This window comes from Idiotropiscis lumnitzeri, chromosome 7 (assembly GCF_059441095.1).
Source record: "Idiotropiscis lumnitzeri isolate Australia: NSW breed Sydney's pygmy pipehorse chromosome 7, RoL_Ilum_1.0, whole genome shotgun sequence".
Lineage (NCBI taxonomy): Eukaryota > Metazoa > Chordata > Actinopteri > Syngnathiformes > Syngnathidae > Idiotropiscis > Idiotropiscis lumnitzeri.
This window is the reverse complement of record NC_142397.1, coordinates 678,346-705,188: the sequence shown is the minus strand read 5'-3', so window position 1 is coordinate 705,188 and position 26,843 is coordinate 678,346. Positions and strand designations below refer to the sequence as shown.

The 26,843-nt window shown below is 48.4% G+C and overlaps 1 protein-coding gene across 1 annotated transcript; it reads right to left on the bottom strand.

Annotated features, from left to right (window-relative positions):
- Nucleotides 1-763: 763 nt before the first annotated feature.
- On the bottom strand, nt 764-26,384 carry nectin3a (nectin cell adhesion molecule 3a). Its single transcript, XM_088301444.1, has 6 exons — nt 26,190-26,384; nt 12,578-12,925; nt 10,496-10,795; nt 9,086-9,203; nt 7,215-7,366; nt 764-4,774 (listed from the first exon to the last, which is right to left on the bottom strand). The coding sequence occupies exons 1-6, from the start codon at nt 26,242-26,244 to the stop codon at nt 4,179-4,181; spliced, it is 1,569 nt and encodes a 522-aa protein (XP_088157570.1). The 5' UTR covers nt 26,245-26,384; the 3' UTR covers nt 764-4,178.
- Between the last annotated feature and the right edge of the window lie 459 nt (nt 26,385-26,843).

Here is a 26,843-nt window from a genome sequence, read left to right as displayed (position 1 = left end):
AACAGATCATATTTTGTCATATTTTTGCTTAGATGCAAAGACGTTTTTCTGCCCCAATTATTCAAGAAAGCAAAATACCAAAGAAACAAAATGTTGCATTCAAGAAAAATGTTCGATTTCTTCTCCAGAAAAGAAGATTGCGTTTCCACAAATCTTTTTTTGGAGGGAAACAAATAATGGCAGAAGAAAAAATCTGGTGTCTTCCAATAAAAGTTGTAAGCACACCAAATCTTTTTTTTTTTTTAAGTCACTTCTTGAGTAACGCCAAGAGCTACCAGTGTTCAATTTACCATTAATGACAATTAATAACATTGATTTATGCGATGATGTGTTCATTATTTCCCATTATAATTAGGAAGCAAATGATTACCATTTGCAACATTTTATTCCTAGAAAAGTTATAATGAGCATTTCTACAACATTCCGAGGAAATCCCAAACATCACTGGTGAACCATTTTCAGGAATGGCCCACGGGCTACCGCATATATCGCACGAGTATTTTTCGGAATCCATCATCAACTAATCCAAGTGGAGCTCGATAGGTGGCAACTTCAATTCTGATGACGAGCGCACAATTTGGAAAAAAGAGAAAAAAAAACAAAGAAGAGTGACGCCCACTAACGAGCGCGCAGCAAAGTCAACAGTGCGGCTCAAGAAGACAAAAGGACAACTTGAGTCCCTAAGTCGCAACTCTTAAAAGCCTTGAGAGCCGCGGGAAAGGTGACGAGAGGACACGCACAAACATGCGCTAAGGTCAGAAACTTTTATTGCAAACAATGAAACAAAAACAAACAAACCCCCAAAAAAACTTGCCACACATTCATTCATCTCCGCTTCCCGGGAGAACGTACAAAACATCAGGACAACAACTCTTGAATATTATACAATCAAAAAAACTCATTTGTCAACACTTACAAAAAAAAACCACACCAGTTTATGTACAAGACAATATTTGTCAAGACTACGGCTCGCTCTCGCATCCGATTAGAAAATGCGGCAGATAAACAAGCTTTCGTCCCGTTTAGCTGCTGGCTAACTTGTAATCTCATACACGTGGTAAGGCACCGTCCGGTCAGCCGCCACGGCTGATGCTAAGCTAACATCTTGTGCGGCGGATGCTAACGTCTTAGCGTTAGCGTCAGACATGTTGTGTTGCTAACGCTAAACAAAATGGTGTCAAAAAGAACTTTAAGGAGGTGAACAAGACGCTTGCAGAAGTCGCACATTCCTCACACAAAATGCTCGTCAAATAGCAACGCCGACATTTTTGAAAGTTTTGCATTCGTCAAGAGGAAGGACGCAATGAAAAGACAAAAGTTTGCAAGAAATAAAAAATAATCTGAAAATAAAACTTTTCTTCCAAGTGTCATACTTTTCATGACGCAACCTGTATTGTGCCACATTTTTGGATAAAAATACTTTTTGTATAATTTGTTTGAAGATAAACTGTGACAATAATTCATAAAAATACATCTTAATTTCTCTTCTGAAATAAATGCAATGCCAATTTATTCTTTCGTATCTTGAAAAACATGACATAAAAAAAGACTTGTGAGAATATAGAGGGGAAAAAAACTTTTTAAAAGAAATTACTTTGGAGAAATACTCCCCACCACTTTTTTTTTAAATTCCTTGGCTACTTGGGAAAAAAGGTTTATCTTTGAAAAAAAAAAATTCATTCTTACAATCCAACTAACGTTAGTCTGGTCGTACAATTTCATATTTTCTTTCCAGTGTGTCCCTCGTCCTCCTGGGGACTTTTTTTTCTTCCCCGCCAGCCCGTTTGATACGGCCGACAAGGCGACGACGATTTAAGTGCGCAGATGTGCCGAAAACGACCAATTTAGCGAGAGGCTCAATTCAAATTGGAGATTTGAGGTGAGGGCCGCTCCCCCCTGCGGGCGGGCGGACGGCGCTCCTCTGAGATGAAAGCTGTTTATTCTCAGCGAGGGCGGGGACGGGATGCGCCCACAAGCGGCAGCGCAAAAACCCCAAAGAGGTGGAGACGCAACACATGCTCCGTGTGTCTCAACGCCTTCTCTCCGAGCAAGTCAACCCTTTCGTGCGCGCTTCATTTTGCAGGCCTCGAAAATAATTGCCGATCAAATTGGAACGTCTCAAAACGGATTTGTAGCCTTCCGACGTTTTTTTTGGTCTTACTTTGGGGGTGCAGAGGTGCCTTGAGTCCAATTTCTTCCTCCTTGATCACGCTCATCACTCAAAACATTTCCATGTTAGATGTTCTTTGCCATTCAGCCGTTCCATCCTTTCCCAAAAACATTTTGGAATGTGTTTTTAATGCAAAAAAAAAGATGTGATTAAAGGGGACGGCAATTTAAAAACGCTTTTGATAATGTGGTCGAAGCACGGCATTCGACTTCATTTTCCGTCTGTGGAAAACGAATGAAGCAGCACAGCAACAAATTGCAAACTTTTTGGGACTTGACTTCCCCCTTGAATTCATTGCGCACGTCTTGGCCACCAGAGGGCAGTAAACTCACTTATGCACACACGACCAAGAGTTTCACGACGCCAAGTGAGTCGTGAAGTCGAACGTGCCCAAGAGTCTTGCGATGTGATGTGATGCTTCTCGGTTTGCTAAGTGCGTTCGCAAGAAGAAGGACAAACTGTGTTTCAAATAAGCAACACGTATTTCTCTTTGTTTGATGTTAGTTCGACCGTCGACATCAGCTGCGACTCTTTGAATTTTTCGAAGCCTCTTCATTTTTAACAAATCGTCACGACGACCGCAGAATTTGTTTTGGTCAAATTGGACGCGAACAGTCTTGCGAGAGTTAAATATCCTTTTGGATAGTGGGGGGGAGTGCAAGTTGGCGTGCGCTCACAAATGATGATGTCAGTGCTTTGCTGACGATTTCAGAGTGCCTTAGCGAGAGAGCGACTCGTCTTTTCGGGAACCTTTCCACGAGTCTTCCCATCTCCAATTTCTTCCACTTTTTTTCTGCGACGAGCAGGCGCTGATCTCAGTGGCTAACAATGTAACAATGTTTCCGCTCGCGTCGTCCTCCTCTCAGCAAACGTTTTTTTTTTTTTTTGGGGCACCCCGGTGTCGCTGGCAAACGGGAGCACAAAAGGGCCGCAAAAACCACACGCCATCTGCAACGCGCCACTTTGATCCAACGGACTCAAAATCGTCTTCTAGTTTCAAGAGCGCGGACGAGTATATGCAGCCTAGCCTGGCTGGCCACAGAAGCGATGTACACCCTGGACTGGTCGCCAGCCAATACCAAGACACATTCAGACAAACGAGCATTCCGATTCACACCTGCAGACAATTTGGAGGCCACCATTTTGAATGACTTTTGAGGAGATGAGCCGCGAACAACCAAGATTGGTCTCCTATCAATGCCAGGGCACATTACAGACTGGTCGCCAACCTATTTTGAGTCTACACTTAAGCCGAGATGACGTTTGGCGAGAGAAGTGCAGCCCAAAATGGTCGCCAGTTGTTAAGAAACAACCATCCAACCTTGAGGTCATTTGGAGTCTTCAATCAACTTGCTGGAAAAAAACACCCCAGACTGGTCGCTTGGAATGTAGCTGAGGCAAACATCACACAGCTCCGATTCAAACAGAACCTCAATCGTGTCAAGCAGACGCGCGAACCGCGAGTCCAACGCGCCGACAAAAAAAAAAAATCCTAATAATCCGTTGGCGGATGGGAAAATGGGAGAAGGCGCAGGACAGGCGGATTTCCTTCCAGTGGTGACAAGTAATCAAGTCCAAGTACTTGAGTGTTTTTTGTCAGAGTCTCGATTGTTTCGTGAGCTCTTCGGCGACATGCAAAGTTTGAGACGCTCCGCATCCTCGCTCGTCTCGACGGCGGCAGACGATGACATGGCTCGACTCGCTTTGCAGTTTTGAGCAGGAACACTTTTGCCGCACAAAACGAGAAAAGGTGTTCGGGGCCGGTCGGGTCCCGCAGTTGGATACCCGTGACAAAAGGGGGAGGGGCAAACCGGCGCCCACGGGGCTCTCTAGCAAGTTTGTCTTTGCGAGTGCTCACACATCTCAGTCGCGTGCGGGAAAGCCTCGCTTTCCCTCGGAGCGCATCGTCGTTCCTCACTGCCGAGCGCTTTCAAGAGGCCAAAGGTCGGCCAAACGCGTCGCGTCCCGGCCTCATCGGCGTAAAGCGAGCTCCGGGGCGCGCCTCGGCTCAAACGTACCACTCCCGCCGCGAGATGACCGATCCGTCCGTGTGCGCCACGTAGTCGCCGTCGGCGCAGTTGTGGCGGCCGTCGTCCGGGAGGTACGGCGAGCCGTTGCCGAGCGCGGGCAAGCCGCACGGGTGCTGCGTCGTCTGCTCGCCGTAGCGATCGGCGTAGTAGTCGCACTCCCGCTCGGCCCAGTCGCCGCCACCCTGCTCCTCGCCGGTGTAGATGACGTCCCCGGAGAGTTTGGACTTGAGCTCCTGGCTGCCTTTGTCTCCGTAAACCTCGTGGAGCTCGTGAGGCTGCAGGACGTCCATCTGCGTCTCCTTCTGCAAGTCCGACGGGCCCAAGTACCGCTTGGTGTAGTAGTCGCCGCGGAAGGTGCGGCGCTTGCGCAGGAACGAGAAGCAGACGGCCAGCGGCGCCAGGATCAGAACCAGCACGCCGCCCACAGCCCCGCCCACCACCATGCCCAGCGTGTCGTCGCGCGCGGGGGCCAGCGTGGGCGAGGTCAGCGGGGAGCGCGCCGTGGCGACGCGGGGCGGGCGGCTGCCGCCGGCGGTGGCGACCAAGTTGGGGGCGGCCGTGGTGGAGGGAGGTTCTGCGGAGGATACGAGTCAAGATTTAATCAAATGAGTCCAAAAAAAAGAAAAAAAAGGAACAAAGTGCGCGCCTGTCGTTGGAAAACAAGTGAGAAGAGTGTCAGCAGTCATGTGACGACATTTCAACTGCGCCGCACTCAAGCGCCTCTTCTGCTGCGCCCCAATTTTTGGGGTTTTGTTTTAGAAAATGCTTTTTGAGGATTATTTCTGGTACGGAAGAACCTTGACCGACACGTGCTCCGATTTGATTCAACTGTCGATTTTTTGTTGAGAACCAAAATCGGACTTTGCAGAAGCTGCTGCTTTAGTTGAGAGAAATAAAGTTGGCGCGGCCGTTTTTGCGACTAACAATGATCTTCTCTTTTTGTTTTCAACAATGAAAGGTGTCGTGATAGCTTTTCCAGCGCGTGCAAACATTTGATTGGAAAATGCATCTTTTATGAAAATCACATGATCGGCCCCGATTTCACGTGATCAACACTTGAAAGAAAGAAAAAAGCAAAAAGGAAGAATTGCATCCTTTCCGCCACGACCGAGTGACACAAACTCAAATGCGACACACACAAATTTGCTTCATGGCAGATTTGGGCTGCTGAGAGAACGCTTAAAGATGAATTTCCGCCCAACGTGTTTTCATTTTTACAAACCACACACTCGGAAGATGAAAAAAAAAAATGTTCAAGAGTGCCACACACATTGAGCTGCCAAATGGAGCAAAAAAAGTGCAGACTAACTCTGCATTTTCTTTTTTCTTCCTTTTGGCCTTTTGGTAGACGCGCGCAAATAGAAGAGGGCACGCGTGCCACGGTGTGACGGAAGACGGCCAATGGAAGCGGCTTCCCGCAGAGAGCGAGCGCCGTGACGAGGTGGCATTTTAAAAGAACTACCAGAACTTGAATTCATCAATATTTGGTGCGAAATTTCATTTTGGGTCGGCTCAAAGCAAGCAAAGGCCCGATTGCCGATCGGACGGGAGCGTGCGGTGCGCTCAGCGATCATCGGGACCCTTTTAAATCTCAAAGACACAAATGCACCCAATGAAGGCATTTTGGAGAGGCCGCCTGCCCCAAGTCTTAATATTTGAAGTGCGAGGCAAGATAATTGGCCCGCCGTCTTTCCCGGACGGGATGTCCGTCAGCTGCGCTTTCGCTCGGAGGACGACAACTTGGGCTCAGGCCTGCGAACAGATCAAGCGTGACGGCTTTTCTGGGGCGCGTCCAAATGCTTTGCAAAGCTGAGCGATCGGTGGGAAGGTTTTGGACGGGGGGTCGGGTCGAGGGTTGGGGCTTTAAACCAAAGGCGGCGGTTGCTTTGTTTGGAGAAGGATTACAAAGGAGCGACGCAGGAATGAAAACAAAAAGGAGAGTTCTCAGGATCCACACCCCGGCGCCGACTCGGCAATAATGAGCCGGCCCGAGTGGCCGCACGGGGCCTCGGCGCACAAAGTCTCAGGACCGGGATTTGTCGGCGGCATTTTTATACAAGCCCAAGCAGGGAAAACCATCGGCAAGCTCCAGGAGCGGTGGGCTCTCCTTGACAGTTGCACACAACGCGCACACTCCTCAATGGCTCTGCAGCGCGACACGGGAACATTTCACGGCTTACGTAGCGCACAGAAGTCGTGGCGTCTCCGAGAAAGCTGACCAAGACTGAGCGAATCGCATCTTTGCTTCAACGCGACACTTTTTCACACGTTTAAAAACGTAATGGGACCAGATTTCATAATCCAAACCAAGAGCGGATTTCACAACAGCTGTCATAGAAATTTGAACGCAAATACCAGAAGACCAGGTTGCCGTCTGCAAAAACAAACGCAAACGTGATTGCTTAATATTATCAAATATTTGCCACAAAGGCCGATTCCGAGTCTTTAAACAGCGCAAGAAGGCGTCACGCCGTATCAAGTCGGACACGACTCGGCATTTCGCTTGCGTCTCGCCGTTCTCTCCGCACTTGGCCAGTTGGTGCGGATGTTTCGCAGAGTGGAGCACTTTTATGGACGAGCTCGCCCAAATTGGACTCGGACGTGACATGAAAGTCGCGCGCACTTGAGATGCGCTAAATCCAAACGACAAACGGCGTCTGTGCCGTTGTCGTCGTCGCCGGAATTACAGGAGCGAATTAGGAGTCAATCGGCCATGTTGGTTCTCCTCTTCCACCAACACTTCCGATTCCATCACGTCAAACTTCTTGAAGCCGCTGAATGAGGCCGCGTCTTTATCCGGTCGCGCCGTTTCTAAAAACCCAATCTAAGCAAACTCGCAAATTAGCAGCCGCTATTTGTGATCCGAGTCATGCGGCCGAGCCTTGCGCTGCACGTCCGCTCCGAGACGGCGAGCGACTGGAAAGTCGCAAACGTTTGGAGAGTCGTCAAAACGCGGCCATGCGCTCAAGTGGCGTCGAGTCTTGTGCGTCCACAGTCGACCGATCGGACCTTACCTTGGACCCAGAGCGACAAGTCCTGGCCGCGGACGCCGATATCGTTGATGGCTTCGCAGCGGTACACGCCCGAGTCGTTGAGCGTCAGCCGTCGCGTGAACGCAAACCTGTTGGAGACGATGGTAACGTGCTCCGGCATTGGGCCATCCAACCTGGGGGGGGGGAAAGATTTGAGTTTGTAAACAACAGATTAGAAAACTAAATGTGTTTTTTGAAGAATTCTAATTTCAGTTTGACAAAACGCGATCGATTCCATTGCAGTGTCAAACGAGCACATCGGAATACGAACTGGGCCTGAAAATTATTTGAGGCAATTTAACTTTGTGAAAAGTTCATTTTCATTTTCCCTCCCAAACCATTTTAGGAGACTTGGCAGCGATCAGAATGGCTCCAGCGCACGGCGTGCCGCTTTTGTTGACTTTGAGTATCGTGGCTTGGAAGCATCACGTCTGCTCGTCCGGATTTGGGTTTCGGAAAGCCGTTTTTCGGCAAGCGAAGCACGGCGGCAAAAAAACAGGCAATGCCGCTTTCACTTTGTGCGGCGACTCGGCTTCAGGACGCTCTCGCCCCCGTCCGAGATACGCCAAAGCGTTTATCAAGGGAATAAATCAAATTACAAAACGTCGGCGTCCCAATTCACGCAGGAGTTACGAATCGTGAAGGAAAATTCTTCTGTAAAAGCTTCCGTCTTAAGTCATTTTTTTCTAATGTATGTTTTAAAAGCAGCTACGAAAAGTTTCGCTCCTTTGGAGTATTGCACACTTTGCTAAACGTTGGCAAAAATGCTTCGGAATACTTGTGGAGATGCTCAGTTTACAATACAAAAAAAATGTCATCAACAAATTAAATATAGAAATGCAGTCAATAAACAAGATTTATTTCGTTTTTGATCGCTGCCAAAAATTCCGACGCGTCACGTTTTCAAACTTAAATCGTTTTTAACTGCTTTCGTCAAATGACATGGAAGAATTTGCTTTACGAGGCATTGGTGAAACGATCAAGAAAGACTTTATTTGCGCAAAGGCAATGATATAAAAAAAAAAAAGTGCTTCGAAGACGAGCGCTTTTGTCTACCGAGTCTTGGCGGCAGAAGGTTTCACCGGGCGAGACTTTGCCGCTCCTGTCAAGTCGCCATAAGCCTCGTTTTGGCATCAGAGGACGACGGTCGGACTTCCTCACATGCACGAGACACATGCATTTGTATTTATAGCGCCGATTCTTCACGAGCGGCGGATCCGATGTCAAAGCAAAAGAAGTGCGAGAGTAACTACAGGCAGAGCACGCGTACTCGACTCATGTTTTTCTTTTTTTGCTGAAGCACTCTCCTGTTTGCGCCTCACGTGCTCTTTTCCAAATGTACAAGCCAAACATGCCAAAGCCTCGTCTCCTCCATGTCAAGGGAATATGTTAACGATGAGTCATCACAAGTGAGAGCTTCGAATGGCAGAGAGGAACAAAGTTCAGCCGAGGTTGTTCGTCAAGTTGAGGAAAGTCCATGCCAGCCAAACGTGAAGTGGATTTTATTTGATTCTTTTTTTCAATCAAAACATCTGCAAGCTGCAAATATTTAAGGAAAAGAGTTTGAAATGAGCTTGGAGATCATAATTTGGGGTAGAATTGAATATAGGCGACGTTAATTTTCAGCTGCGGTTTTCTCAGACACGAAAGCGGTCCGAAGAAGAAAGCGTGATAAATACAATTGTTGTGTTGCAACACAAACATGACGTGACCTCATGAAGCCCCCCAAGCAGGTGGCCCCCCCAAAAAAAGCGCCTGAACATAAAGCTGTCAGAACGTTTGCAATGACAGGCGACAGGCGACCTCCTCGTTTGTTTGCGAGCGGTGCCATCCAAATTGTGTCACAAACCCACCTGGCCCACGTGTACTCCCGGACGGGCGGGTTGGCCTCAGCATGACACAGCAACGTCACGTTGGCTTGGCCGGCATACCAGTTTTGCTCCTCCCCCTTTACGAGGACCGTCGGTGCAACTGCGGAGGAAGAAAGCGCAACAAAAGTGAGTCGCAACAGTAGCTCACTTCTGCTGATTTGGCATGATAGGGGAAAGAAAACTCAGTGTGCTCCGTGTTGTGTCACAAAAAATAAATCAATAAAATGTACGCTACCCTATAAGAAAAGGTTTGGCACGCCTGCCAAAAGCAAATAAATGACCTTGGAGTTGAGAATTTGAAGACAAAGTTCAGCTAATAAAATAAAATAACAAACGGAGTTGGGGGGGGGGGGGCGCTCGATTCCAGCACGTGCGGCTGTAATAAAACAAAGCAAACACAGACTCGGAGATCCAATTTTGCCAACTTTGATTTCTCCGGAGAACAAACGAGCGAGTCGTGACCGTACGAAAAAGAGGACGTCTCGGCTCGTCTCGCCCGCCAAAGAAATTGTGCTTCTTCTGCACTTTTTTGCAAGCCTGGCTTGTGCTTCCGAGATGAATTATTGAGCCACAAAGCCTGCTTGCGACTGTATTCACCTTGCCTCCCCCCCCCCCCCCCCAACTGCCTTCCTCACCTCACGCTATCCTGAACCACGCTCGCGCTCCCGCAACTTGCGTCACCGCTGAGCGTCAGCAAAACTTACAGAAACCTTTCCATGAGCAAGCCATCTTTTAGGTAAGCCGCTCTTTAGATCACATGTCATCAGAGCGGCAATCTCAAGGAAATGCGACAACAAAAGCGGATTTGGAGATTCTGGAAAAGCTGATTTTTTTGTTTGCATTCATTTCCAAACATTGAACTCTTCACACCGTCCTCTAATTCCAGTTGTGTGGCGTGGAGTGAAGGGGGCCCCCCAAAAACATTTACAAATGTGCCAACACAATCGGTTTCTGGAACCACAGTCACAAATGCGGAACATGAATCTCCAAATGCGTGATTCAAGTCACAAATGAGTGACAAAAATCCGCAAAGGTGGAAATTGATTCGGAAGGGGCCAAATTCATGCTTACATGCGCTCGTCAATCCGTAAGCGCGCAATTTGCAATCATTTGTTCTTACTTTAGCGACACCGGCACGTTAGCGGCGAGCACTTAACGCTAGCGATGAACAAAATGAAGCTTTGTGAAGCACTTGTGATATTTCTGACTCCACTAGATGGTGCCTTTGGTTTAAAGATGAAGGCTAGTACAATAGAAACGGATGAACATTTTTTCCCAAAGAGCCGCCTACAGGAGTCCAAAAAAATGATCGCAAGTGCTTCATGAGGCTTCATCCATCCATCACTGCTTAACGGCAAGGTATGAGAGTGTGGAAAAAGAAGCGTTACTCACAGTGAACATTGAGCGTGTGGTCGATGCGGAATTCCGTCTCCAGGGTGGGATGGCGCACCACGCAGGTGAGCTTCTTGCCATGGGCGGCGCTCTGAGGCGTCCACAAGTAGCGCACGTGCACGCTGGCCGCGCCGCCGGCCTCGTGGCGGCTCTGCGTCTCCACGCGGCCGCTCACATCCGTCTCCCAGGAGACCTCGGCGGCGGGGAGGCCGTGCTCGGCGACGCAGGTGGCCACCAGAGACTCGCCCTCGCCCTCCAGCAGGGCGGCGGGCCCGGCCGAAACGTACACCTTGGGCGCCACTGGACCGAACAGACAATTGCACAATTGGCACCAAAATAAAATCAGGGGCATGACCGGACCAGATGAGGCGTCATCTTTGCGCCCATTAACATTTTCAACATTTGCGTTTTAAGGGCGGGGGACGTTTCCAGTAAATGTTCATGAGGGGTTGCGCAAAAATCAAGACAGAAACACGCCGCGAGGACCCGGACGGCTTTTGTCTTGGGCGTGCCCGTCAAAGCGCCGAAGCAGCTGCGCCACCGACCGAGGCGATGACAGTTTTGATGGCGACGGGGGAGGGGGGGCGGTGCGACCACCTCATTCCACGAGAAAAGGCCATCACGTCGGGGACATCTGCTCCCCTCGTCGCCACTGCAGCCGCAAATTCCAAAAATAACTCCTGGCACCACGTTGGCTAAAAATAGCCGTCAGTGTCCTGCACTGGGTCGGCCGGTGAGGGGCGGGGCTAGCGGGGGAGGCCACCCTCGTGGCTCCGGTCGTCAGGCTTGCTCCGGCCCTCCCCTCCTCGCTCGCCGGCTCAAGATAAAAACAGAAGCCGCTCTTTGTTGCTAGGCAGACTTGCTCGTCGGAAGGAAGCGCAAAGGCGAACCTAAACTCAACTAACAACTTTTTAATCATCCATGAGCTCTCAATTATTAGTTATTTAATTCATTATTAATTATAGTGTCACTCAAACTTGGCCAAAAAGGTTCTGACTGACAAACTTTTGGGTCTTGTGTAAGAAATTATTTTTTTCTGAAAGAGGTGCTCATCACATCACATGACATCCTTCCCCCATAAAAGGCGCTGCGCAGTTACGCACCACTGCACGAGCTTCGGCTTTTCCATGAGTCAGCCAAAGTCGACGCTCAGCTCAATTCTCGCTTGCAAAATAAAAAAAAATAAAAAAGCTGCATTGTTGGCCACACGAGTGAGCAGACAAATTTAAAAGGGGGAGGAGGGGTGGGGGGGGGCATCTGCATCTCATCGAGGGACAATAAATTCTCGTTGCTTCATTTGTCACATTCGTGCGCCGCCGACGAACATGTCGGCGTGCTTCCAGCAAAAGGTCCTCCTCATCTCTCGGCAACGTAACGCATCGCTCCTCTGGACATCCATTTTTGTCGTCGTCGCGAAGACGCGTGTTGAGTCATCAGCGTCTGTCTGGCGGCTTTTAACGTTCTCGCTCAACTCGATGCTCAGGTCTTGTGCCAATTGGAGCGATGAAGTCAGCGAGAGGATTCACAGCTTGAGCTTGTTTGTACACAACCAGAGATTTTGGCTTTTTTTTTTCCCCCACTTTGGACACGCTTTGAAATTTGATGCACTTCGGCTAAAGTTAATCATTCAAATGTTGACGTTTTCCTGGCGAGGCCAAACCCAAAAAAGCAAAAATGCAGTCACGCTTTGTCAACAATTGAACAGTGAGCAGCCGCCGAGACAACAGGCAACTTTTGTGTTGGCCGTTTTGTTTTTTTGTTCACAAGGTGACATTGTGTTAAGGTGCTAAAGCACGTCACCACTTGATTGGCCCAAATTGTTGATGACGCCGATGAGTGCAACATTCCAACCAAACAAAAAAAACACACACACACACTCAACCTTTTGGGGATACTTTGACAATGTTGAATTTTCAGCAAATAAATGCTCAAGTGACAATTTGTGCATTTGGAATTTCATTTTGTCTTCTCGCCAAAAGAAGCTGGAAGCTCATTCTTGTTACTACCAACTAGAATTTTGAGAAGCGGCGATCGGGAGTCGAGCGTCCACGTGGCACGTTGGGCAGAAATGCGGCCACTTACCGAGCACGTTGACGTCGGTGGACGTTTGCCCGTTTCCCAGTGGGAACGTGGACACCTTGCAGGTGTACAAGCCCTGATCTGCGAGCTCCACGTCCTTCAAGGAGATGCTGACCGATCGGTCCGTGGTGGAAACGAAGGAGACGCGATGGAGGAAATCGGGGGGGATGTACGTGCCGTGACCCACATTGTACACGGCCAGGACCTCCCGGCCCGATGGGACTTGGCGTTCCCACGAGCCCTGGATGAGTGAGAGTTTGGGCAGCGTCTTGATGTGGCAGCCCAGCGTGATTTCCTTGCCCAGCACCGCGTCCACTTTCTCGGGGGCCGCCACCAGGTTGCCGCTCACGCCTGCATCGAGAAATAAACCTTCAATCTTGGGCCGCTTTTGGGGTTTTTTTTTTCCCCGACATGGCTCTTATAATAAAACAAACTCGGCAACATCAAGCGCTGCCTTTCTGCTTTATTTTTGCAAACAGAGGAAGAGCAACATATACCATATTTTCCGGACTATAAGGTGCACCTGCATATAAGTCGCAGCAACGATTTTTGAAAAAAAACAAAAAAACAATATACAAGCCGTAGCAGGCAATAAGCCGCAGTTTTTTTTTTTTAACTGAATGTTCGGAATGATTTTGGACTGTGAATGCACATAAAGGGACATAAACAGAACAGACCAAAGAGGGAAAATAAAAATGTCTGCACGCCAGAAATTCAAATTTTGAATCGCAACGCAACCGGTGGCAACGAGTCGCCGCGTGACCGTTCAGTCGGCTTCAGCTCGGCGTGCAGCGGTCCTCATCCGATTCTTTCTGGCAACGACCCAGATCGCCTAAAGCCGAGCACGTTTACGAGTTACTCGGTGTCAGAAAAAAAACTAAATCAGAATACCCCCAAAAGGTAACTTATTGAGTTATTCTGCCACAAACACGACAAACAAGCTAAAAAGTATTTCAAGCTTGTCAAGTCAAACATTTAACAGCACACTTGAAATTTTTTTTTAGCTTTGTTGACATGTTTACAACGCAAAATGTTGTTAAATTTGGGAACCATCAATCTGCTGCGTGAGCCTCTCGGAGGCGCGCGTTCGGTAAAACGTAGAAAAGTGGCCTACTGGTTGGTATTTTGGATCCTTGGCACAGACGCAAGTGGTTAGCCGCAGAAACGCTATCGAGCGAGGCTGAGGCTCCCGTGTGCTCCGTCGAGTGCTCTGTAATTTCCCTGATCGTGCACGCACACACACACTTTTCCTTGAACAAAGTAGGCAGACATTTTGTTGGAATGTGACTCGGTGATGCCGAATCGAGACGTAAAGCCGCGCCATAATACTCCCTAACGCTGTCCAAACAGTTTATGCAAGTGTGGAATTTTTTACCTAATGACTCCCATTTTTTTTAAAACATCCCAGAGGTGACTTTCCCACTGGGAAATGACCCAGAGTCCGACTAGTGCGCCAAGCTAGCGTAGCTAACATGCAGATGAACTCCAATATTAAAAAGTTCTTGTCAGTGAAGTTGGCCTCATGTCAAACCAATGGGATGGTGCTTTGGGCGGGCCAATCTGCTTCTGCAGGCAGGGCCACCAGCACAGCGGAGAGAGAGAGAGAGAGAGACAAGTGTGCTGCCGCCAGACAAAATAAACCAAATTTTAATTGATCAGCCTTGAAAGTTTCAAATAAGCCCGGAGCTGATTATTGGCAAAATGCCAAATATGGGCCGGACCGATGATCGCTCGATGACGAGTGTATGACTAACGTCACGCAACAATCTACATGTTCACTTCTTTTTTCTTGTCAAAACAACAAACGGATGAGCGCCAACACTCAAAACAAGTCACACAAGTCAAGTCTGTAAAACTGCAAAAAAAAAAAAAACTATTGTTGACAAAATGGCAGCCGTATGACGCTGACCCACGTCTGGTCGTTTCATGACAACAACAAAAAAATAAATTCTCCGCTTCTTGACTGACTGCACGCATTTGCTCGTTACAAATGACGAGCCAGTAAAGTCGTAAAGGAACACGCGTGTCAGAAGACTTGGAGCGCAACTGCTCCCGTAGCACTTGGCGTGGGCGTCGGCTTTCCGACGCAGAGAAACGAGAGCCGGCGCGCGGGCCATGTGCCGTTTGCTTTAGCGTAAGCGTTGGGGAGCGTGTACATAAACACAGGGCGGGGGCGCACACAGCCGACTCCACCCTGACCGTTCGGGGGCGGGGAGAGCGGAGAGACAGATGGCCTCAACGTGGGATACCGACAGCCAGGAAGTGTGAGCGTTGGGGAAAGTTGGCACGACGAGTAGCAATGCAAAGCGCAAAATGTTGGCCAAAATGTCTCGTGGAAGGTTTCAACATGAAGAGCAAACAATTGCAAGTTTGCCATCACAAAACATTTTGTGAATTAAGTTCAGAAAAGGACAAATTCAATCTTTTCGGGTCACCGCACGTTCTTCAAAATGGATTGAAATCGCCCCTGCCTTTTTGCAAAACCTTTTTCATAAGCAAAACGTCGGAGAAAGCAGACGTCTTCAGAGTGTTTGTGGTAAAGAACACTCGTCGACACCGACTCGGTCCAATTTACCTAGCCTTGATTATTATTATATATTGCCCAATATCATCAGACGCTTCCCACAATGCGAACAATGCATCATCTCACATTTTGCCGAATGACGCAAAAACAACGGCAGTTGAGCAGCTCGCCCGACAATAAACAACGCAATCCAATGGCGACCGACTCATGGGTTAGGGTTAGTTGGAGTCCCGCCAACAAAGTAATAGAAAAAGACACGCAGTCTCGGGAAACGGCGCCGATTCAAACTGGCTCCATCTAGTGGTCCGGAATGCATCGTGGGGCTCTACCTGAAACTATTTCAAGTTTTCCAAGACAGCTCAAGTGTGACAAAGGTCGCCTTGGGAGTCCAAAATCTTTGGAGACTGCAACAATTGTGAAATGCGACAGCAGTTCATCACATGACCCTGGCGGGATCTTGCCAGTCCCAAGCGAGACCTTGCGAGCTGCGTCCGCGTACTTGTGGACAAAACGCTCCCAAAGAGCAACCGGCTGCACTTTTGCGGCGCGCCGTGAGCGGCCCACGGAAACGACGAACACATGGGAAAGCTACGCTTACTTTGAAGAAACGCTTCAATATTTGCTTCGTTCCCTCATGACATCACTAATCGTGACAAGCTGCTGCCAAGCGTAAATCAAAACCTTCCTCCTGGCGGCCCGGAAAAGCGGCCGAAACATTCCTCGACGAGCCAGATTCGACGCCCACCCGTGACTTCTGGACGGAGAGGCGCGTCGTTCGGTCGGCCAGTGTGCGTAGGACGAAAGACGCTTCTCTGACCCCGTTGCTGTAATCGAAGAGCGCATCTAGACGCTCGGGAGGGATTGATTTGAAAAGCTCACCAATCAGGAATGTCCAATCTGGGCAGGAGGAAAAGTCGTTTTTGGACTCGCGGGAACGTGAACGCAACCGACGGCGTCGAGCCGAGACGTCCTTTCGGTCCTTTCCGATAACTAGCGCTCCTCTACTAGAGTCGGGCCGTTTCAATTTGGTCCGTGACCTCACCGCGACGTTGATTGCGCAATACTTTATTGAAAACAATCCCAAATGGTCAACAAGCAAGTGCGTGAAGGCTGCCGGAACTTTGAGAGCAGCATCGACCAGTGGCTCCAGTCCAAAGTCATCAGCGATCCTCGAGGGGAGGTTTGCTGCCGCTCGCCGCGCTCGGCAGCCCAACCCTAGCCGCAGCCCGGCTCGCTTTTCCTGCCTCTGCTCATTTTTTAGGGGGGCGTCGCCGCTGAGGCAGAATGAGGCTCAGTGTTACTGTCAAAGGGGCGTGCGCGAGGGCTAATCATGAAAGCGCACTATTAAAGCTCCATTATGCTCCATTAAGATCATTCTTGGGCTTCTGTGATTCTGATCAAGGACACACACACACACACACACGCGGGTGAAAATGCTTCTAATGAGCCGTGCTCGGACATCTCAGCCATGCCGCAACATTTTCCCTCCCTCCACTGGCCAGCGCTTGCAACTTTTTTTTTTGGACTCTGGTTTAGGCTTCATTTTGACTTTGGGACGAGAGGCGGACTGGTCGCTGGTCAGCCACAAGGCAAAGGAATACACACAAGCATTTACGCTCACATTGACACCGAGTCAACCCCCCCCGGAAATGGTCCCTTTAAGACTTCATCATCTCACCCCCCAGAAAGCTGAGATTTGCCAGCGACCTCATTTTGCATCGACACAACATGTGGCCTATCGCAGCTCTCTTCGGCCAGTAGACGGGGTACACCCTGGACTGGTCGCCAGCCCATCGCAGCGCTCACAAACACACCGAGTGGCAACCTTCCGCGCATGCCTTTGGAATGTGGGAGCGAACTGAAGTACCCGGAGGAAAGCCACGCAGGCACGGGGAGAACGTGCAGACTCCGCAAAACTTACGACCTCTGAACTGCGAGGCCACCGTGCCGTCAAACAGAATCACCAAACGCAAGAAAAATGCTCCGTCATAAAAACCTTCATCGGAATTTTATTCTTTTTGCATCATCGGGTTGCCAGCCAATCGCAGGCTTTTGCTTTTCTTTTCAAACAAGCGCAACTGAATAGACAAACTCCATCGTGATGAATCACCTGACGTCAGCATCGATGCCCGCGGCCCTTCCGATGAACGTAATCGGCAGATCGGATTAGATCAGAACGCTTGGAATGAGTTCAATCGAAAGACAAAAAGGAAACGTTTTGGGTCATCGTGGCTCAAAAGCACAGAGGACATTTTTGGGCTAACGCAAGGCGCGCAGCAGAAGTGGAATATTTATGGGTTTGTCCGTCCTCAACTAATACCGCAACACAACACAACAAACAAGAAAATGCGCCAGGAGGAGAAATTGTGCGTTATCCGGCCACGCACCGGTGGCGACGACTTGCAGCGTACGAGCTCTTGGACACGATCTTTAATCAGCGGTCTGGAAGGCCGCCGGGGTCCACTTTGTAAAGCCAAAGCGACATTCGAGGAGGCCCGCCCGCCCGGCTTTTTAAAGTCGCGTCAACTTCTATTTGTCGAGCCTCGCGAAGGCACAATGCGAGGAAGGAACGGGCTCCATTCCGCTCCTGTTCTGGCAACCCTGCACAAATATTCTTCAGGATAACGAGGCCTGTTCCCAAAGTCGTCCGTGTGGCAAAAGGGCTGCGCTCGCGTGTTAAGCGCGTCGGCATTGTGTGTTTCTTTTCCACGTCTTCGCACAATGACAGGAGGTGCGCGTGTTTGCCAAGCCGGAGGAATTTGAAGCTCCCTTGGGGGGGGGGGTCGCTGCTTGACTTTGCCCGTTGAACAACTTGAAAACGGTTCTTGCGGGGTGTTGGTGTTGACTCTCCCAAGAGCGGACGCAACACAAGGACACGGCGGCTGCATTTTGCTCGGACGCCGCCGGCGCACTCGCGTCAACCGAGTTGCTTCATACGAGCGCCGTCATGAAATCGTTCCGTCATTCCACGGCAAAACAGAACGACACAAAATCTTCCGGAGTCTGTCAAGTCGACGGCCTCCCCGGTCACGGGCGATGTTGACGTACGAAATCATGTGAGTGCCAAATTGTTGAGGTTTTTATTTGTTCAAACAAACGGAGGCTCTCTTTGACCTCGACAAGTTTTGACGTGCAAGTGTTGTCTTCGAGAACCTTAAAAAAACAAACAAACAAAAAAAAAATCATCCAATCACGCCCAAGTATATAGTAAAAAATTCGTCTTGTCTTCTTGATGTTAAATAGTGAAAAAAAAAATCAACTATACAGTTGCACGTCGAAACTAGCCGAGCCTCCATTTGTCGGAACAAATGAAAGAAATTTTTTTTGCCAGTTAGAAAAGAGAAGTAAACAGAAGGCTCGCAATAATCGGTTCCCAAAAAGCCGAGTGAACGCGCGGGCAGAGGTCAAGTGATCATCCCGTGACGGTTATTGACGATAACGGGACAAAAACGACGTCAAATTGATCAAACTTTCTGTGCGATGGACCTTCCATTAATGGAGTTGTCCGGGTGACACGTCGGTTTCTGTTGGGAGCGGACGAGTCTGCCGTCAAAACAAGTACAACGCACGGCTGCTCGGCTGCGGGAAGTCGACTTAACTCGAGCAAATTGGGGCATGGAAGCGGGTGTTCACAACATGCAAGAGTTGCGTCGACGACAAAACTTGAAATCCTCTTGAGCCCGGCAATTACAAAAAAAAAAAACCTTCTGTCGGTCGATTTTCGCTTTCTTCTTTTCCGTCGTCGTTGGAATCAGAATCAGAATCAGAATCAGAAATCCCTTTCTGATTCACTTTCACAATTTGGGCAACTCCGCTTTGAAAACCAAATTGCCTTTCTAGTTGGCGCCGTCTGACCATCGAGACTTTCGCTTTCCCCAAAAAGAGTACGCCACAAACTCAGCAGGTTTTCCTTTCAAATGGCTCCCACGCATGTTTGTCTTCTTTTAGAATTGACCGCCAAGAAGATGAACTTCCATTAAGTGGCACGTCCTTTTCGATTTGTTTTGGAGAGCGGGGGCAGTGGCGTAATGAGCCGTTTCAAAAGAAAAAGGGCATCGCTCTCGCGTGGGCCGTTGCGAACAGGGCAGCTTTCCTTCGGATTCGTACGCAGCGTTTCACTTGCTCTTGTTTTCCCCGCAAAAATGTTTTGAGGTCATGCGAAAAGCAGAAATGAGCATCCAACGGCTCACTGGGAGGAAGTGAAGCCGCCCCGCGAGAACCGTACTTTGCCAGTTGGTTAAATGTGGCCCAAGACCAGCGTTATCCGGGCCTGGTCAGAGGGAGTTGACTTGATTTTTTTTTCCCCCTTCGACCGTCAGCCTGTTTTGCCAAAGATGAATCACACTCCCAATTTGACACTCTCAAACGCAAGCAGTACGCCATGAAAAGGAAAAGTCTCCGTTTAATTGCATGTCAAATGTTAAAAATACACGCAGAGAAAAAAAACACGTCCCAAAGATTGTTGGTTCTGGAGGTCAAAGCAGAGCGTCGGCTAAATTGCTCATGTCGTCGTCTCGAAATGCAACTTTTGTGTTCAGAGCCGCTGCGCCGTTCGAGTCAGACTTTGGTTAAAAGTTGACGGGACACCTCAGCACTTTTTTGGGGTTCGTCCCAACTCTGTATTTTCATTTTAGCACGCTTAGCGACTCTTCGGTTAAAAAGTTACTTGTTCGTGGGGTCGTTTATTTATCACCAAGGAGGAGATCGTCGCTGCTGCTATGCGAGCGACAGTGCGACGTTTTCTTTTGTTTTTTGTTTCTTTAAGCGGTATGGCGTCGGCATGAACGCGCATATCCTGCATGGTTGAGTTGTTGCAGTTTGAAAGACGACGTGTGGCTCCATGTGACATTTTTACGGGATGTTCACGTAAAAAAAACCCAAATGGCTGCCAGGTACTTCCTCGGTGAACTCCCTACAGCGAAGGAGCCTTTTTTGCCTGTTGCTTTTTTTTTTTTTTAATGAGTCAGGCTTATCCCCCCCCCCCTTCCTAAAAGCAACGCCCCGATGCTCAGATCGCCGCGGTGTTGTCGTAGACATTAAAGTGCGGCGGGTACACACAAGACCCGAGGGCGTGTCGAGTCAGCGGGGAGGGGCGCAGGGGCGGGGTTATTGGAAACAGGTGTGGCCGCCGTTCGGGCCTATTTGGCTCTGTCGCTCAGCTGTCAGGTACGTGCGCCCCCCCCCCCCATCAGTCAAGTACTGACCAATGCTGACGGCACAAAGTCAACTTGTAGCATATCGTCTCATTTCTAGTGCACGCTCGCCTCTCCCAAGCAATACAAGCACTTGACGAGTGCGTTTTCTTCCAACGGGGAAAAAACAAACAAACACAGCAACGGCATGCACTCTCCAGGAATGACAGCTTCCAAAACCATAAGCAGCAGGAAACATTGGCGAGCGTGCATTATTTACGACACGGCCAATGCACTTCCGACCATTCTGTCGGGAAAGGCCGACATACAAACGTCTTCCTGTGATATAAAAAGTACAATTCTTCGTGGAGACATTTGGAACGGCAAAAGAAATGTTGTTTTTTTTTTTTTTCTTTCAGCAGCAACAGCCGCATTATGGCTGGGAATGTCAAAGCAGGCGGAAAGTAATGGTCCCGCAAGCTTGGATTTCTTTGCCGGCCTCGCTCCTTCAGACAGACACATGTCGTGTGCTAATGGCCTGAAGAAGAACGTGCTCAAATGGAGCCTCGCGGCTCGTTGGATTGCTCGACCAATTCCCCCCTGCGCCACTTCACTCGTGGTGACCCGTCGTACTTCATTTTCGCTTGCCTCTTTCACGCAGAAAACGTCGGCGGCAAAATTAGCGGCGTTCCAGCCAGGAACAGAAGAAGAGATAGCGTTTGGCCGCCTTGGCAGGTGTGCAATATTTACGGGGGGGGGGAGTTGGTAGCAGCCCCTCGATGCATCAATTCACTTTGTCCTCACCCTTCCCTTCAATTCCATTTGAGAAAAGGGAAACAAAGAAATTGCAGCTCTGCCGGCAGTGCGCAACGAGGACAAAGTTGATTTGATGTTTTTATGGCAACCCATTTAGGCGGCAGTCAAGCACAAGCGGTTCCTTCACTCTGTTTCCACAGAAAAGAAAATGCAGACTTGAACCGGCTGAGTAAAACATTTTGCAGCAGCCCGTTTAGGCGCCTGTCGACTTTGCCCCGCAATTCCAAACGTGCAAAGCAGCGATGAAACAAATTGGGGACTTTTAAGGCAACGTGAGACAGTTTGCTTTTCTAAGCCCATTTAGGCAGTCGTCGCTCAACTTTTACCGATACACAACAATGGACCGCCAAATGTCTGCTTTCCCAGCAGTGGACTCGCGTTTACTTTTGGCGGCATTCCGTTTAGGCAGCAGCTCGGCAGCTGCTTGAACAAACGTTGGCTTTTACGGGCTATTTAAAAGCCGACTCACGTTGACTCCATTTTTGCAGCTGCCCATTTCGGCAGCAGACAACTTTGTCTTTCCCCATTTTGCTAACACGAAACATTGATCATAAAAATAGGCAGGGTTAAAAAAGACATTGACTTTGGTTGTTCATTTTGCGGCAGCCCCTTTAGTCAGCAGTGGAACTTTGTACGCCTTTCGTTGTTCGCGCTCCATCGTGACGAAGGATTTTTTTGGTTTCGGCCGCCTGTTTAGTCACCGACCAAAGTTGTCGAGATGGAAAAGACGTGTCACAGTCTTGGAAAACGCCGGCTGAGGTTAGCCGAGGTGAGCTTGCAAGTTCACGGTCAGCGTATGGTCGCGTGCGTGCACGTGTGTGTCTGGACGGCCACGTGCGTTCCCCCATACACACACGCAAACACACTCGCTTGCCAGGCCCTTTTTTTTCTTTTTTAATGACTAGAGATGTGACATCATCTATCATTAGGCCCCTTCACGTAAGGAATGAATTCGACCCGTCGAGTCAGGACCTCTGCTCAGCATCGGTGAAGTACTTTTGTTTCCTACAAGCGCAGCGACTTGTAAATCACGAGCATTATTGTGCGTCTTTATTTAGCGCAGCCGCATCCAGACAAAGATCAGCTCAGAAAGTTCCAAGGCTGAGTTCCCTGAAGGGACCACCGGGGAGTTTTCCTTCGGGAGCCTTAACGCTCGCATCTGTCAGGCCAAAAGAAGGGGGAGGGGAGAAGGCAGCGATGGGTGTGGTCGACAGAAGCCGTCGGGCAACCGCAGGCCGCCAGCGCCGCGCGCTCGCTAGCGACTCCCACAATAAAGCGCAACGCTCATCTGCCGATGGCGCTTGGCTCGCCCAAAGAAAACACGGCGCGTGTTGCAACAGTGACGAGCGCTGAAGGTCCGTCGCGCATGCGAGCGTTGAGGCACACGTGCCCAAACTCGACACAATTCACACCACGCGTCATGACGACGTCATGTTCGGCCATCAGGTGCAATTGCGTGCAGCAACTTCACGCAAAACCAAACGCGCGTGCTGCAGAATTACGTTTCCTTCGGCCAAAGACCGCGTTAACTCAAAACACTCAAATCATCTTTTGCCACAGAAAAGAACGCAAATGCATTTTTATTGGGAATTAATGATGCGAAAGAGAAATCTAAGATATGATGACATGAGAGATGAGATGAAATAAAAGCTCCATTAATGACTAACAGAATTTGAAGTTGAAGACTGACATACTGAACTGGAAAATGTTAATGTTCGTATGATTTGGTTATTTTCAAATATTGCCACAAGTATTTTGAGCAAGATTATGTCGGCGGACTCTAAACAAGAGCGAGTGCACAGAATGCAAATATAATAATATCGGTTAGCGACGTTTTTGTTTGTTTTGCGGTTATTTCCTGAAACGTTTTTCTCGTCTGACACATATTTGAGGCCGCGCAACACTTTGACAGCAAAAGTGCCTCTTGGATTTATTCCTCGAGAGACAAAATACTTGGGAATGCTGTGACCAAAACGTTGCACGTCAAGCACGTTGACTGTCACGCTGCAACGTACGATTCCCGGCAGCGTAAAGTGTGTGGAATGTCCCAAATACATGTGTTTTTTTTCCCCAGAGATCTTTTAATCATTGCCTTACACGCCAACGCCGAGTCAACATATTTCTACAATCGAGCTGACTGACAGCTTTGTCTCCACTCTCGCCACGAACGTCATCGCATACTTTTTCGTATGATCATAAAAAGCTGCTTCGTAAATGAACACAAATAGTCAACTTTGCTGATTAGCATCCAAATCGCCGCCGTCATTTTGAGCGAACATTGGGACAGGTGGGGGGGGTGTGGGGGGCTTGGGGGGGGTCGATTGGAGCGAGGCGGAGCTAAAAGCTGCGAGGTCTCTTTAATTGAAGACCTCACTTTGGTGGTTTTGGCGTGAGTCGCATGGAAATAAATAAAATGTGGCAGTAATGGAGCCGCCCAAATTATAGGCTCAAGACTGAAATAGATTTTACAAAGAGGCGAGCGCAGCGGCACGGCTAATTGATTCAAATGTAGCATGCTTCTGTGCTTGTTAATGAGGAATGAGATGACGAGAGCCGCTAAAAGCAGTCAAGGCTCGGCAAGCAAATATAAGCCAAAAATACAAACGCTATTGCACAAAAAATACAAAAATATTGCAAGAATTTTTGCAATAAGACAAAAAAAAATATTGAAAATAAATTCAAGCTATTAGAAAAAAATAATTTTAAGACACTGCAAATTGTTTAAAAATACAAATATTTGGGGGGGGGAATTATTCCAATAATGTAAAATGAACCAAATTAGACATCATTAATAAACTACAAAAACAAAATGAAAATAGGTACAAAGATAATTAAATGCAAAATTGTACCTGGAAAAAAAAAAATCTAACTTTTAGAAAGAATTTCATGCAAATGTAATGTGTTCAAGTTAAATAGAAACCAACTGTGCTTAACCAACGCATCGTGTTGCGTACGTGCTTAAAAAACAAAGTTGAAGCCAACGTTGCATCATGCGGTTTCAACATCTAATGCAGTATTTTTTCGCACCACAAGTGGGAGCCCACATACCACGGCACACTTAAAAGGAACGTTCCCAAACGACGAGCACGGCCGAGAAAACAAAACTGAGATGTCACAAAAAGACTTCCTCTGTTCATCTGTTCTCTTATCAGAGGTCCGGTCGCGCTGGCAGCATCTTAACCAGGGAAGCCCAAATCGTAGATCAAAGATGGCGCAAAGAAGACATCCCGCCCCAAGTGGAGGCGTTCGGGGGAGGCTGCCAATCGTGCTGATCCTCAGCATCGGGAGCAGAAGTTAAAGTGGCGGGGGCATCTGGTGAGGACGCGTTCCGGGCCGTGGGGACCACTTGGGACAAACGGGACACAGAAACTATGTCTCTTGGGTGGTCTGAGACCGTTTGGAGATCATTACAAGAGAGCTGGACGAAGTGGCCGGGGAGAGGGACGCTCCCTTGCTTAAGCTGCTGCCATGCGACTCCAACCGCTGATAAGTGGAAGAAAAGTGATGGATGGCCACGTACTCGTCGTGTATTTAAGGCCACAACGTAACCTAAATGCGAACATGTACGGCAGGCATGGGCAAACAATTAGCATCTACGTGGTGGTGGATTTGACCATTAAAGTGACAAATACCCGAACATCAAAGACAATCTAAAACTTGCATGCTAATTGTTAATTTTCCGCGGCAGTGGTCGGAAATCACTACATGTCCAAAAGCAAATCTACACGTCGGACTTCATGGGATTCTTTTGCTTTCACTGCTCAACAATTCAGACATTGCGATGACATCGTTGCCTTTTGTTGTGTGTTGAGGATGCGCGCGCGCACACGCACAAAAAAAAAAACAAATGCTCCCTAAGCTGCACCACACCGGTCCGGACAGGACAGCAGGGAATGTTCAGGGGGGGGTTGGGGGGGGGGGCTCTGGGTCTGGACCTCTAGCTGGAATTCAGCCCAACTTGCAGGTCAATCCTCCCAAAGAGCCGTAGTGCCTCCCCTGGAGTGACAGACCCCCCCCCCCACACACACCCCTTCTTACACACACCAAAACACAAGGCCAGTCCGCTCAATTTCAACAAGTCAACACTCACACACGATCCTCCCATCGACTCGTCTTCTATCACCATCTTGATGCCTTCTAATCACTTTTCGGGTTGACTTGAGTCAACATTTTAGACAAGAAACTTTTCATATTTCGACTAAAGAAATTATCACATTAAAAAATGATGAGGGCGTAGTGGAAGGTTTAGTTAAAAAAAAAAAAGATTTGGGTGAAAAAAAAAGTTATTTTAAGAAATAGATGAAAAGATAAAAATACTTAAAGGGGGTTGGAAAATTTTGCAATACTAGTTGAAAAAGAAAAGTATTATCAAAAATATTTTGTTAAAGTATTATTGAAAAATAAGGTATATATATTCATTTAATATCATTCTGGCGCAAAAAAACAAATCCATGCTGAAAAGATAATGGATGGATGGTTCATAGCACTATAAGCCTTTAAAAATTATAATTAAATAAATAAATGACAAAAAAGCTAGTAAGAGTCAAACTAAAAATATGGAATATACAACTACTTGAGTAATATTTAGAAGCCCCCAAGAATAACAGAGAGGGAAAAAAGCAAAAACTAGATGGAAACATCCATAAAAATGCAAATACTTAAAGAGAAATACAAAACATCAAGGGGCAGAAAATTAATCAACTATAAGGAGGGCTGAGGGACCTCCAGCAGGCACCGAGCTCAACTTGCATGTCAAGCCTGCCCTGGAGCGACTCTGGGGCGGCCCTTCATTTGCCCCCGTTCGCCCTCTGCCAGACTTCACAGCCCGCAGCGGGCCAAAATGCGCTGCCTCCCCCCTCTCACGCGACCACAAAACCCCAGCACGACCTTCTCCACATCAAAGTCAACAATCCCACCGACCGCATCTATCGGCTCGTTTTTTTCTCGCCATTTTGTCTCGTTTCGGTGACTTTCGGTGCCGTTTTTACATGAGGGTGCAAAGCCCATCAAGCTAGCAGCAAAGCAACGGGCAGGCACGACTCGCGCCGGGCACTCGCAGATGCGAAGAAGGAAAGGCAAAAAAACGGACGAAACGAAACACCAAAACTTCTTGCAAAGTCACTAAAGAGGCTGAGCGACTCACCGGCGAGTCCGTAAACGACGAGGAGCGTTGCTAAAAGTCCGTCAAGCGTCTCCATGGCTCTGTGAACTGGACTGGACCTGAGTGTCCTGTCCGGTGCTGTCCTGTCCGAGTGCGTTCCAACTGTGGATGAAAGTCAGCCTGCCCGCTTGCCTCCGCGCAAGAAGTGGGCTGTACCACTTCGACTGGAAACAAAATGGGACGTACCACCACAACTACGATGTCTCATTGTGCTTTCGCTTCAAAACATGAAAGAGTTCCACTTTGACTCAACTAAATTTAGGGACGTAAAAACTAAATGAGAATCTATTTTGCAGCAAGACCAATGTCACTGCAAAGTGTCTGAATAAAGGTTCAAAATACACATTTTGTCAATATGCAAAGAACTATGGAAGTTCTGACATTTGAGAGGCTTCAAAAAAGCGGGTAGAAATGTCGGCAACTTTGTTCCAATCAGCCTGTTGTTTGTTTGGCCCCCAAAGAGTCCCACGCCGTCGCTGGCTAAAGGCGGCTAGGCTAGCTTTTGCCAGTGGATGACTCGTTTGGGTCCCTCCCTCATTCATGGTTTGGCGATACAAATTTGGGCAACGTATCATGTTCTCTGGCTACGTACAAGTTGGATGCAACTTTGTCTGCATGTACCTTAAAACTCTCGAA

Coding starts and splice junctions, on each gene's coding strand:
- nectin3a (XM_088301444.1), bottom strand. CDS start 26,244: ATGGAGACGCTTGACGGACTTTTAGCAACGCTCCTCGTCGTTTACGGA. Junction 12,926..26,189: donor CGTCGTTTACGGACTCGCCG/GTGAGTCGCTCA, acceptor TTCTCGATGCAG/GCGTGAGCGGCAACCTGGTG. Junction 7,367..9,085: donor CGGGAGTACACGTGGGCCAG/GTGGGTTTGTGA, acceptor CCCCCCCCCCAG/GTTGGATGGCCCAATGCCGG.